The 14,803-nt window shown below is 23.1% G+C and overlaps 1 protein-coding gene across 1 annotated transcript in view; it reads right to left on the bottom strand.

Moving 5' to 3' along the window:
* LOC117181107 overlaps positions 1-14,170 on the bottom strand; it is a 15,089-nt gene extending 919 nt beyond the window's left edge. The window contains exons 1-8 of the mRNA XM_033373675.1: positions 13,951-14,170; positions 12,198-12,298; positions 11,835-12,063; positions 11,613-11,753; positions 10,139-10,200; positions 10,009-10,050; positions 9,574-9,775; positions 6,300-6,755 (exon numbers count right to left, since the gene is read on the bottom strand). Coding sequence (XP_033229566.1) covers positions 6,300-6,755; positions 9,574-9,775; positions 10,009-10,050; positions 10,139-10,200; positions 11,613-11,753; positions 11,835-12,063; positions 12,198-12,298; positions 13,951-14,149 — 1,432 coding nt within the window. The 5' untranslated portion in view covers positions 14,150-14,170. The remainder of the gene's footprint in view (positions 1-6,299; positions 6,756-9,573; positions 9,776-10,008; positions 10,051-10,138; positions 10,201-11,612; positions 11,754-11,834; positions 12,064-12,197; positions 12,299-13,950) is intronic.
* Positions 14,171-14,803: the final 633 nt, after the last annotated feature.

Here is a 14,803-nt window from a genome sequence, read left to right as displayed (position 1 = left end):
TTTATTTTATTAATAACTATTGATAAATCATTGAGTATTATTAAAACAATGTATTTTAAGAAAATACAACATTGATGAAAAAACATTAGAATGCAGTAGTAAAATTTTTTAACAAATTTTTCTTAAGTTTTCAGAAAACATTGCAGTCCCTTTACAAATGAACCTGTAGTAAAAAATGAAATTATACAAAACTTTGTAGTTGAATAATTATTTAAGTAATAAGTATTCATTAAAAAATGTTATTTTCTTATCGGCAAAAAGTTTATTTTGAAAGGCAAACAATAATTGTTACTTTTAGAAAAATAATTCTCATGGATTAAAAGCAAAATTATATAATTATATAACTACAATGCTCTTTTTTACAAATTTATTTTTTACTACAGTGTGATTTTGGAAATTCTTTCTTTCATAGAAATAATTTTAAAACAGGAAACTCAGTACATTTTAATTTAAAAAATTGAAATTATGAACATTTTGAAAAATTTAAATTTAAATATTTTAAGAGACACAAAACTTTGTTAAAGGAAAATTTGTGTATTTGTATATTTGTAAATTTGTATTTGTATATTTAAATAATTATTTAGCTACAAAGTATTTTTTGTTTTGTATTTTTACTACAGAGCGGCTTTCAAGAGAAAAAATTTGACTTTCACAGATATAATTCCTCATCACACCAGAAAAATTCATTAAATAACACTATTTCTCTTATACATAAAAAGCTGTGTTTAAGGGTTTCAATACAAAAAATTGGATTTAATATACATCGCTAAAAAATAATTTTAAAAGAGTTTTTGACTGCAGTGTTTTCTGAAAACTTAAAAAAAATCGGTTTATAAATTTTGTTACAAGATTTTCCTACTACATTTTAACTGTTTTTTCCATTTGTCTGAAATCAGGTATTTATTCCTCCTTGGCAAGGGTCAAAATAGTTTGTTCCTTTTATTTTGCATGGCCCTACAAAATTACAATCTAAATAGTTTTTACGATAACTCGTAGGTAATATAGTTTGTAAATGCAAAATCATTTTTTTTTAATAATATATGAGATAACATACTTTCATGAAATTTATTGTATTTATATGTTGATTTATGAACAATCATCAATATATGAATAAATTAAATTTAAATATAAATAAAGAAAGGCAGAATATTGGTTGAGAATCTAAGAAGCTACAAATGTAAAAATTTCAACGCAAAAATCAAAGAATACAAATATATTAAATATCACAAAAAAATTATTTAAACAACAATATTTCAGTTGAAGTTTGAAAAAGAAATGCGCAAAATCCCAGATTTGACGATACCGTTAAAGAAGCGATTATAATTAAAAACAAACATTTCAAATAATTAACCATGCTATAATTTTATAATTAATAATGTTTTTTTACCCCGCAAAAATTTTCAAATTGAAAAAATTTAACTACGCCGGGGACGTTTTATCCTTCTTAGCTTCTTTGTAAACGTCCGCGGAGTGGTGGCATTTTTTCAAATTGGAAAATTCTATTTCTTTCGGTTGAAATTAACTATTTTTTATTTGTATATATATATATGAGGTATTCCACACAATATTTGACACGAACATTTTTTTTTCATGTACAATATTTTTTTTCTTGTTTATCACTAAAAAATATTTGACACTTATGTTTTTTTTTAAATTTATTCCCCTATTTTTGTAAAAGATAACCCTATTTCAATTATATCAGAAATAAAACAATTTATTTTTTAAAAGCTTAAAAGCTTTTAAAATTTTGTATAATATCAGCAAACGATGGAACCAATTTATAAAATTTTAGAAGTAAAGATTGCTTAAGTAGTCATTTTTAAGTTTTCTTACATTCTAAATAAAATCTAAAATAGTTGGAAAATTGTTTAAACAACTTATCTGTAAAAAAATCATAATAAAACTTGAATGAACATATCTTAAAGGACTTCTACCGAAACTTCTTGATTATTTATTTCATCACTTTTACAAAAATAATTCACATACTGAACAAAAATTTTAATTAAAAAGAATTTTTTGTTCAAAATTCAACTTCCTACAAAATAAAAGAAAAAAAAAATAGAAATTTGTCTAAGAACATTAGAAATTTTTGATTGTTGACGTTATTCAAAAATTGAAACATCTAGAAATTTGCTGTTTTTTCGAAATGTTTTTTTTTTTAAATATCATTTAACTATACCCTGGGCTCATTTGAATGATTTTTCTTTCATCTGTAAAAGAAAACAAAATGACTCCAATATTATTTAAATTAGGAGAACTCAATAAAAAATGTAAGAAAACAAATGAATGCACAATTTTGACCGAAAGTGTAGAAATAATTTTTACTGTTAAAAAAGTTAAGTATTTTTAAATTGCGCAAATGTAGCTCAAATCTCAGGTTCTGGCGACTGAGAGAGATTTTAATTCCCATGTAATTAAAACTTCATTTATTAAAGTGCTTTTTATCCCGGTTTTAAAATGCTATAAACAGCTCAAATTGTATTTTAAATTTATTTTCATAAAGAAAATAAAATATTTTTTATCTTGATATAATCCACACGTTTTTTTTATATACTAGAAATACTACATAATATAGCAATTTTTATATTTGAATTCATTATTAAAGTGGAAGCCAAAGCATTCTTACATTATCGTGTATGAATTTTAATGTACGTGAGTGGAAAAAATGTCCAATAAATTAGAATTTGGTCCGATTTTGCTAAAAGTGATAGTCTAATTTAAGAACCATGCGAATAATTATATTATTATTAATAATTTTATTAACAAGAACAACTTTAATTAAAAAAAAAATAGGATTGCCTAAGACCTAAGGGAATATTTTTTAATATTATACAAGAAACGATAAAGGAATTAAAAGTTATAGAGTACAACAAACAATAATGCAAATTGTTGAAAATTTAAGACAAAATTGTATTCTAAAGCTTTCAAGTTAAAAATTATATTTGAATAATTATATATTTTAAAAACAATTTTACTAATGTAAATTTTTTTGTTAACTTAAAAAAAAACATTTTTTTCTTGAAACCTCTATAATTTTGCACTCAATTGAGGCATTTAATCCAATATGATGTAATTTTGGAACTTTTGTAAATTACCCATGGATTTCGAAATAAGCCGCTAATTTCTATTACTGAATCTTAAAATAAATTAAAAACGCCTAAAACAGATCTCAAATTATAAATGTTTGAAGAAAACAATTTTAATATTAAAATTTAAATACGCATATATTCGTAGATATTTTTTTTTTCTCTCTTAAATCCGAAAAATACAGATTGCCTAATAAAATAATAAATAAAATAATAAAGCTGAAAACTCCGAGATTTGACGATACCATTAAAGAAAGAATTTTTATGCAAAACAAACATTTAAAATAATTTACTATGCAAAAATAAATGCATAAATAACTAAGCAAAAATGTTCTGAATTGAAAAAATTGAACTATTAGGGGATGTTTTTTTCTTCTTCGCTTCTTTGTAAAAGTCCCCGGTGTGATTAAATTTTTTCAAATTGGAAAATTGTTGCTTCGCAGTTAATTTATTTAATTTTGCATAGTTAATTATTTTTAATTTTTGATTTGCATTAAAATCGCTTCTTTAATGGTATCGTAAAAATCTGGAAGTTTCAGCTTTATTATATTTGATCTTTTCTACTTGAAAATTCGTCTCTTTTGGTTAAAAATACCTTGTTTTTGGATGAAAATTGATCTGTTTTTCCTTGGGGAGTCAACTAGTCTTAAGGTTAACTGCTTTATAACAATGCATTTTTTTGTTAAATATTTACTATTTTAGTTAAAAATAATAAATAAATAGTAAAGTAGTAGAAAAATATTCTTTTTGGCTTGAAAATCCAGCAATTTAGTAGAAAATTAAACAATTTCGTTGAAAATCATCGTTTTTATTGAAAATTCATATCTTATGTTGAAAATTATACTAGTCAGTTAATAATTAAACTATTTTTTTTTAATTTATCTGTTTGGAAGAAAATTAATTTTGCATTGAAACAAAATAAAATAACATAAAAATATTTTAAAAGAATTTTGTAGATAATTTGTCTTTTTCGGCATAAAAATTCCATAATCTTGTTGAAAATTCGTCTTTTTTTGTAGAACATTCATCTTATGGGTGGAAATTAATCTATTTCGTTAAGTCTTTATCTTTTCCTCAAAATTCACTTTTATTCAAAGATTAATGTCTTTGTTTGAAAATTTAAGTTTTTAAAAATAATTTTGGATTCAACCATATAGTTAAAACGTAGCCTTTTGAGTTGAATTGAGCTGGTTAAGAATTAAGTTTTCAAAATAAACATTTGATTAATTCCTTTTTGATTCGAGAAATTTCTTCTTTAGTTCAAAATTTAATTTATTTGTTTGAAATCGATCTGCCTTCATTGAAAACTTATCTATTTGGTTGAGGTTTTAACTATTTCTTTAAAAATAATTTGTTAAAAATTTAACTGTTTTTGGTTAAATTGTAATATTTTGTTTTCAGAATTCGTCCATCTCTGTAGAAAATTCATTTTTATTAAAAATTCATCCTTTTAGATTGAAAATTGATCTTCCTTCTTTGGAAATTAACCTGTTTGTTGTAAATTTAACTGTGTTTAAAATAATCCGTTTTTTATTTAATTTTTATTTACTCGTTTGAATAAATATTATAAAGGATCTCAATCATTACTTCCTGAATTTATGTTTCATCTATTTTACAAAAATATTTTACTTACAAAAAAGAATCTTGAAATTGTTTTAACTTTTTTATTTAAAATTTAACTTCCTGCAACATTCACGAGAAAAATGGTAAAAATATGACTCATTTAGAATATGATTTCGAAACCTTTTAAAGAGAAAACAAATTAACTCTAGTATATTATTAATCAGGAAACTTAATAAAAAAAATTAAATTAAAAAAAAACAGGTTGACTATAATCTAAACTTTGTTGTTAACTTAAAAAAAAAACAACATTTTTTTCTTGCAATCTCTATAATTTTGCACCTAATTCAGGCATTTAATTTAATATCATGTGATTTTGGAGATAGGTTAAATTTTTAGACGGATTTATAAATAAGTCGATAATTTCTATTCCAGAATTTTGAAATAAATTTAAAATGCCTAAAGTAGATACAAAATTATAGAGGTTTAAAGAAAAACTTTGAAATATTAAAATTCAAATACGCATATCTCCTTAAATATTTTTTTCTTAAATCCGAAAAATGCATATTGCCTAATTCACTAAATTAATGGAAGTGTAGCCATTAATTTGAGACATTAAAAAAAAATTATTTAAGAAATAAAGAAGGCAATATTCTTTTTCTTTTACATACAATCTTATACGTATATTGATAATTTATTGAATACATTATTAACCAATTTGTTGAAATTGTAATGTAAATATCAAACTTTTTCCATAACTTTTAGTTTTTCAATATGAAAGAAGTTATTTTTTTACTACTAGTAAAATATCGTCAGTGGCTGAACTTAAATTTAGTAAAACATTTGAATTATCCAAAATTAAAATACCATTTCAAAAATTCATTAATGTCGAAAAATGTAACTTGCTTCAAAATATAGTAATATTTTAGACCAAAATATTTTTAATGAAATAGAATTCTAGTAAACAATGGTTTAAAACATAAATTGTATATTATTTGTTTAAATCTAAATGCGAAATTCCCCTTTAATAAATAAGCAGTCATTATTATGAATAAAAATAATACTTAATAATAATATTCAGTAATAGCAATAAATTATTTATAAGGCAATATTATTTATGTATACTTATTTTATTAAAATTTCAAAATATCTATTTCTAACATTACAAATATAATTAAATTTACATTAATATAGATATTGATATAATTATAAATGTGTAAAATTAATGAAGCTCGATTATTTTTACACTTTTATCACACACTAACTCGAAAATAAATTTTTCTTATTTATAAAATATTTATCCTCGCATTTATAACAGTTTATGATTGCAAGCAAAATCACAGAAATGGCAATATCCAAAAATCATTTCATAAACCTAAATAAATACATCCTTAACCTAGTTTAATATAAAGCAATTCCTGAAACCCAATAATTTTTCTGATTCAATAACTTTTTTTTCCGATTACGGAATGGGTCCAATTTTATACACTTTTTTTCGTCTTATGACTATAGTTATAGTTTACAATTTCGCGATTGATAATTTAAAAGGTAACCTGGTTTTTAATTTAAAGGAATCGTTGCGATACCAGATCTTTTTGTGATTCACGAAAAATAGTTATAAGGATTTGGAATAAAATTAATTGAAATAATTACTCCAGAAATTATCATAATATATTAAAGGATAATGAGGAAGAGTATAACCAAAGTTCACTGGAGTCACATACTGTTGTAAATGATACTCAGCTTCCGGAAAACTGTAACCTTGCGGAACAAAGTAATTATCTGATGATAATTTTCGCCGCTTGTTTTCATGTTTGATATCGTTTTGTGGTTTATTATGACTCAAACTATTTAATTCTCGAATTTCTGAAGTAAATGGGAAATTAGCCTGGAAGTTGTTGGTCAAGCTGTTTCCGAAATAGTTTGGAGAAATGGCTGGAAAGTACTTTTTAGGCATGGTTTTGCTACTGATTTTTGCGGTACTTGTAGATTTGTCTACAGCTATTTGTTGTAAATTTTCCCTTGATTTTGCAAAAGTATCATTTATGCAGTCTTCAAATTCCATTGTCGAAAGCTGAGCGTCTGGAGTGCAATTCTGTACCACGAATGCTGAAAAATTCAGTTATTTTAACTTTTACAAAAATAATGTTCTATGGTGAGGATTCTTTTGAAGAATTTCGTTGTATTTTAAAAAAATTCTAAAATTTTTAAAGATATATAAATAATTTAAAGTAATTTCCAATTATTTTTAATATTATTTTTTTTTCAATACAAAGAAATTTTCAAGGGCTTTAAAAAGTTTCAAGGGATTTCAAATAATGTTTTACGGCAATTAAAAAAATTCTAAGGAATTTAAAATGGATTTTTAAAATTTGAAGGAACATTTTGAAAATTTATTATTTTTTTAATTGCAATTAATTTGCAAGATCTTTAAAAATTATCAAGGGATTTAAAAATATTTCAAATATTTTACGTTAATTTAAAAAATATCAAGAAATTTGGAATATACTTTATTAATTTTAAGAGATTCCAAAGAATTACAAAGATTATAGGGCATTTTAAAAAATTCAAAATTTTTAAATTTTAAGTAATTTTCAGGAACTTTAAAAAGTTTTCAGCTATTTTAAATGATTTCAAATACTTCACGGTAAATGAAAAAAAAAAAAAAACAAAGACTTTGGAACAAATTTTAATAATTTGAAGGGATCCCAAAAGATTACGAAGATCTTAAGACATTTTGAAACTTTATTATTTTTTTAATTGAAATTAATTTGCAAGATCTTTAAAAAGTTTCAAGGGATTTAAAAATTTTTCAAACATGTTATGTTAATTTAAAAAATGACAAGAAATTTGGAATATACTTTATTAATTTTAAGAGATTTCAAATAATTACATAGATTATAAGGCATTTAAAAAATTCAAAATATTTTAAATAATAATTAATTTGTAAGAGCTTTAAAAACTTTCAAGTGGTTTAAAAAGATTTGAAATATTTTACGGTAATTTGAAAAAAAAAAAAACAAGGAATTTGGAATGGATTTCAATAATTTTAGGGAGTTCCGAAGGATTGTAAAGATTTTAGGGCATTTTTTAAAATTAATTTTTTTTCAAATTCCAATCAACTTTCAAGAGCTTTAAAAACGTTTCAAGAGATTTCAAAAAATTTCCAAATATTTACAATATTTTAAGGTAATTTATAAACTTGTAATAAATTTGGAATTGATTTAAATAATTCTAGGAGATTCCAAAGAAAAAAGTTTTAAGGTATTGCAAAAGATTTCAAAGTTTAAAAAAATTTTAGGGGATTTGCAATAAATTTTAATAATCTGAGGAGATTCCAAATAATTATAAATATTATAGGGGATCTTTAAAAATACAAATCTCTATTAATATTGAAGAGCTTTAAAAAATTGCAAGCTATTTCAAAAGATTCCAAAGGGTTTGAAATATTTTTTCGCATTTTAATAGATTTCACAAATTTTAAACACATTTAAATAATGTAAAGAAATATCAAATTTAGATTAATTTTAAACCTTCCAAGGAATTTTCAAGAGCCTTAAAAAGTTTCGAGAAATTTCAAAAGCTTCCAAAGAATTAAAAAAATTGTAGAGCATTTTAAATGATTCCCAAAATTTGTAAAGATTTTAATAATTTAAAGGGATTTCATACGATTTTTAAGATTGCAGGTTATTCTTTAAAATCCTAAGAAATTTTCAGTTGTTTAAAATTTAAAATTTTTTAAAATTTAAATTAATTTTCAAGAGCTTTTACATGTTCCAAGAAATTTTATAAGACTTCTGGTGATTTTAAGGTATTTTTATAATCCTCAAATTAATTTTATTATATATTTCAAAGTTTCAGGAAATTTGATTAGATATCATGTGATTTCAAGGTATCTTATAATATATTAATAGAGCTTAAAGAATTAAAATTTTTTATTTAAAAAAAAAAACTAGGAATTTTCAAGAGCTTTATCAAATTTAAAACGATTTTTAAAAGATTGTACAGAAATCGAAATATCTTCGGGTATTTTTAATAGATTTGAAGTGATTCTAAAGTATTTAAAAGATTTTAAATATTTTCTAAAGTTCCCAATAATTTAAAAAAGCTTTCAAAAGTTTAAACGCATTTCAAAGAATTTGAAACATTTTTGGGTATTTCAAAATATTCCGTAGAATTTTTAATAAAATTAAATAATTTGAAGGGATTCCAAAACATTTTAAGGTATTTGGTAACATCCAAGGAATTTTTACGAGTTAAAAAAAAATCTTAAAATATATTCCAATTAAGGGATTGCGTCGAATATTTAAAAATATTTAAAAGGGGTTTATAAGAAGGCGTGAGGAATTTCTTAGGGTTTCAAAATTTTGAAAATATTTTCAAATACATATTGCAGTTAATTTGAATTCAGCCTGAATTCTTCTAAATTTGTCCTGATTTTTTTAAATTCTTATCAATTCTTTGGAATTGTCTAGAATTTTTTTATTCGCTTCAATTCTTCCAATCCAAATTCACTTGAAACTTTAATTCTTCTGAAGTTTTAAAAAATTTATTTCAAACTTACTAAATTCATATAATTTTTAGATTTTTGGCAATTTTTTTACACTTCACCAGAAATTTTTATGGGTTGAAACGAATTCTTCTAATTTCCCTTAAATTTTCATTAAATTGACTTTAATTTTACTGAAGTCAATGGATTTTTTTTTATTTTGCCAATTGTTTTATATTCTTTTAAATTTTGTAGTTATATTATTAATAAACTTTATTGAATTTGACTTTGGACATTTTCAAATTTAAATTAATAATGATTCTATTGAATTTATTAAATATTCTTAATAAAAAAATTACTAAAAAAGTACAAATAAAATAAATAATGTGTCAGGGAGTTTTGAATATCCTAATTAAAAATTTAGAAAAAAATACTTACTGCGAATTGCAAAGTACACTATGCTGGGCATTGGTATAGTTCCCCACGTTCCATTAAGAGTCATATATTTCATGTTTTCAGGACCAAGCAAATGTCGCAAAAGATTTTGTGTCATTAAGCTTTGTTTATTTCTCCAAGTCTCCTTAATAATATTCAAGAATGCCTTGTAGATCCATACATTTGTCTGTAGTATAATTTCTACCTAAAATATTCAAGAATAATTTAATATAACTTAATTAGGAAATAATTGAACTATTAAAAAATGTTGAAATATTAATAATTAAACCATTAATAAAAATTGTAAGATTTTCTAATGGATTTAATCATTTTAAAGTGTCCAGTCATTGGAACAGGTGGCCAATTACTGTACCCATTACGCTATATTTATTTATTTATAATTTTAGTTTTCCATAAAAATTTTTATAAAAAAATTACCTTTTTCTCATTCCATATCATATAGGGAAATACGATTTGATTCTGAAAAGGAGGAATATCTCATTAATATTTATAATTCAATAATTTTAAGTTTTGGTGACAAAATGTTAAAAATAATTATTATTCTTACCAAATTGGTCGTATTCGGCAAAAACCCGTTTGGTGTCGGCATAATTTCGTTATTTCTACTTCCTGTAAATAATCATTTTAATTTCAATATAGAACGTTATAATTATAAAAAGTCATAAATATGAGCTTCGTTCATGTAATAAAAAAAGAAAAATGTAATTTTAAAAAAATTGTTGAAATTTCAACCAAAAACGATTTTTTTACAATAGCTTAATTTTTAACCCAAAAAGGCAAACTTTTAACAAACGGCTTAAATTTGTAAATTCCAAGCAAAAGAGGCGAATTTTCAACAAAAGTGTTTGAACCAAATAGTTATCTTTTCAATCCAAAAGATGCATTTTCAATAAAAATGGAATAGGTAAATTTTCAGTTAGGAAAATTAATTTTCAACCAAAAACGAAACAAATTTTCAACAAAGGGAGTTGAATTTTGGACAAAAATTTGCCCTCAGAAAGACAAATTATCTATCAGAAAAATATATCAACGTTTTATAAAAAGAGGATAATTTGCAGTCAAAAAAACTAATTCTGAAAGTTTTCAAAAAATAGATAAAATTGCAACCAAGTAGTTGAATTTTCAACTAAAAAAGATCAATTTTCAATCAAATGGTTTGTTGAATTTCCAACTAACTAAAATGACTTTAACTAAAAAGATCAATTTTCAATTAAATAACAATTTTCAAATAAAAATAGAGTCGTTACATTTCCAGTTAAAATAATTTAATTCTCAAACAACAAAAAAACGATTTAAAAAAAAGCTCAATTTTCAAGCGGACAAGAATTTTCAACTAAAATTATGAATCTTTAAAAAAAGTGTTAACTACTAAAAAACGAACAACGAATTTTCAACGAAGTACTTTAATTTTTATCTAAGAAATATGCATTTTCAATCAAAATGGAACAGTTAAATATACAGTTACAGAAAAAGGTTGAATCGAAAGTACGATTTTTTAACCAAGAAGATTAATTTGCCACCATAAAACACAAATTACCTACTTTTCAATCAAAAATATCAACGTTTAACAAACAAAGGAGTATTTACAGTGAAAAAAATCATTCTAAAAAAACTAAAGCAAACCAAGATTATTCTAATTAAGATTATTTTGTTGCTAAAAAAGACAAATTATAAAAAAATTACATAAATTTTCATCCAAGTAGTTGAATTTTCACATATAAAAGATCAATTTTCAAGTAAGAAATAGCACTTTTTAAATAAAAATAGCATAGTTACATTTCCAATTAAAAAAAAAAAATTCTTAACCAAACAACAACTAAAAATGAAACCAATTTTTTAACAAAATAGTTCAATTTTTAAACAAACAAAAAAATTAATTTTTAATAGAGCAGTGCGACTTTCAACAAATTAGTTGAATTTTTGACAAAAAAATAAACCTTTTTAACAAAATATTTACATTTTTAACCAAATAATTGCATTTTTATCCAAACAAGGTGTATTTGAGTTCACGTATTACTTACCAGTATATCGTCCTCGTACAATTTCTGTAACAGGGTTTCGTCTTGCATTTTTAAAAACGTTGGCAATATAATGTCTGTAAGTGTTACATTTCAGTATTGTTGTCTGACAGACTGAATTCTTGCAGTCCTTTATCACGTAACCTAAACAATTTATAAAATATTGTTAATTTTTTAAATAAATAAAAAATATTAAAAATAAAATATAAATATTTTTATTCTTACTTCGAACGGCAGAATAAACTTCTTTTGGTAGCGGAATGTAAATTTTTCCATTTCTTCCGCCAACACCAACACTCATATTTTTAAAGTTTTGACTACCTAACAGATTAAGCAGCAAAAAACGTGTCATTGTTCTGTGCCTATCATCACAACGGATAAATTCGCATTTTCCTTCAATTCTCTGCAAATCTGTTTTTAATATCCACACATTCGTTCCTTTTGCAAGTTCAACCTGCAAGCATAATAAAAGCACATTAATTTAATAATTTATTTAATAATTCATTATGAATTTACTAAATAATTTATTCATTTTGATAATTAAATAATTAATAATTGATATTATTATGAATTTTATGAAAAAATTACCTTGTCCTCCGTTTTGATTGTATATGGAAAAATGATGGCCCCATTTTTATCTTTTTGGTCCTTTTCTTCGTCTTCGAGAAGAGATTCTGCTCTTTCTCCTTCTTAAATAAAATTTAAAAGTTTCTTATATGATTTTAAAAATAATTAAGGAGCAATATTTTTAAAAAATGTGATGTAATTTGTATGGGTACCATAAAACTAAAATATAAAATAAGCATTTAAAAATGTCTTCAAATTGCTTCTGAAAGCCTTTGAAAACTTGATTACACTTTTCAGAAACTAACTGAAACCCAGAATCAGACCAACACCTTTATTTCAGAGAAAATTTCAATTTTAAAATGGATTTTAAAAAGTTAAGTTCAAAAATGTATTTTAAAAATTTTCCGTTTAAAATAGTTTTTGGCTCAAAAGAATTTTCGGATAACTTGATCATCTCAATTTTATTTCAGACTTCAGGAAGTCCAACAAATAAATGAGATGTTCTATATAGACTCAAATTAAAAATTAATCAAAATTTCTAAAAATTGGTCCTATATGATTTAGATTTAAAACAATTGGCATTTACAGTTTTTCTGAAGCTCTGAAAACAAAACGAGATCTGTTTTTACATAAAAATTCATTTCCTCAAAAACGATAGATTAAAGAAACTTAAAATTCTATAGAATGGAAAAAAATGATGACACCCTGAATTATATTTTACTATATTTTTTTTTTAGAAATAAAATGTAAATAAAAATCCATCGAAATTTCTAAAAATTCTTCACATTATGTCGATCAAAAACAAGTTTTGCATTTAAAGTATTTAATAAAACTTTAGAAACAACAAATTTTTGTCAACTTATTTTAGCCCAACAATATAAATTTGCATTTTAATTTTTTTTGTTTTTGTACTTTTTTTGTGGTTAAAAATTAACCAAGCGGAAGGATAGATGAATATTTATACTATTTAGATTAATTAATTTGCCTCAAAAACGACAGATAAAAAAACACTAAAAATTCTCTAAAATATACAAAGATGTGGCTCATTAAAACAAGTATTTTTGATAACAAGTTTATTTTTATAATTTTATAAGAAGCGTATTTATTTTTAACAAACTTATAAAAGATACTAAATCTAATAATCAACCTCTAAATATTATATCATTTGTTTTGCTACCCTTATAAATGTACGAAAATGAACCTCGATATAAATATTATAAATCACCAATAAAATAAAATGCATAATTTTTTTAATTTACTGTATAAATGTCACTTTTCTACTCAAATGTAATAAAATGTATTGAACAATCCCCAAGAATTAATTTTTTTAAAACATCAAAAAACATATGGAAATTCTACAAAAAATCAGCCATTATTATAAACTATAAAAAAGTTAATTCATTAGTTTATTCGTAAATTATGAATGTCTGCGGATAGATTGTACACTTTTCAACTAATAAATGGATTTCCAGGTATTTTTGAGCAACTTATGACAGAAAATTAAAAAATTTTAAATAATGCTTGGACTAATAAAATATTTATTATAATTACACATATTTTTTAATTCAGAAAGTTAATAATCTTCTACAACTTAGGATTAATTTTCTGTAGAATTCATATAAGGTTTTCTGGTATGCTGAAGAAAATTTTTTATAATTGGTTTAAAAATAATAATAATAATAATTTTAGCAAATTAAAAAAGCGTCTGTCATTATACAACTGAAATCTACTAACCACACATTTATTTTATTATATTGTTTTTAATTTTTATTACCTTCGATCTTTTCATATTCTTCTTCTGGTTCTATGTGAGAATTGTTGTTTAACTCAACTTCAGTGAGTACTTTTGATTTTTTAACCGGATCCATAACTATCCTTTTTTCACTATCAAAGTCGGTTTGCTTTGCACTATTAAAATTTTCAAAATCCAAAAATTTGTTGTCTGTTTCACTGCAAATAATTTTCATCTTCATAGACAGCACAAGATGTGATGTTATTCCGTGGAGCTCCTGCTTTCGAATGCGGCTTATATTCTAAGTACCATTGTTCAAGTAGGCCTCTCCAGTGTCCCAAAATCCAAAATGGTCGTTATTACTTACTGGGTCATGTAGTATTCAATTTAAATTTCAATAATTTATTTAATTTAAAAATTATGTTAATAATATTTTTATTTACCTTAAACTGTATTGAATAAAAAACCAAATTACATATGCACGTATAAAAATAAAAAATCAACGGAAAATTTAGGACAGGAAAAATAAAATAAATAATCAAAATTTAATTATAATTTTCGTAACAATCTATTTACTTCAAACAATTAACAAACAATATTTAAACAAATTTTTATTATAAAGTACCACTTTGTCGATTAAAAAGGAAGTAATTTTAAAACTGAAATATCCTTTACAAACGAAAAATCGACAATGTTCAGTTTTTGTTAATAGAATTGGTTTATAATCATTATAATTACAAGTAAATTACTTTTTCATTTTACACCCCCTTGATAGCAAATAAAACCCATACTGAGAATAGAAATTTTGTTTACAAGTGCAGTTTATATTCTAATTGTAAAAATTTAGAGGCTTTTCACGAAGAATTGAAACAAAACGAAAGTTTTTGATTTTTTA

The sequence above is a fragment of the Belonocnema kinseyi genome, chromosome 10, assembly GCF_010883055.1.
Source record: "Belonocnema kinseyi isolate 2016_QV_RU_SX_M_011 chromosome 10, B_treatae_v1, whole genome shotgun sequence".
NCBI classification, from domain to species: Eukaryota; Metazoa; Arthropoda; class Insecta; order Hymenoptera; family Cynipidae; genus Belonocnema; species Belonocnema kinseyi.
Note: the sequence above shows the minus strand (reverse complement) of the source record. Positions and strands in the feature narration are given on the sequence as shown.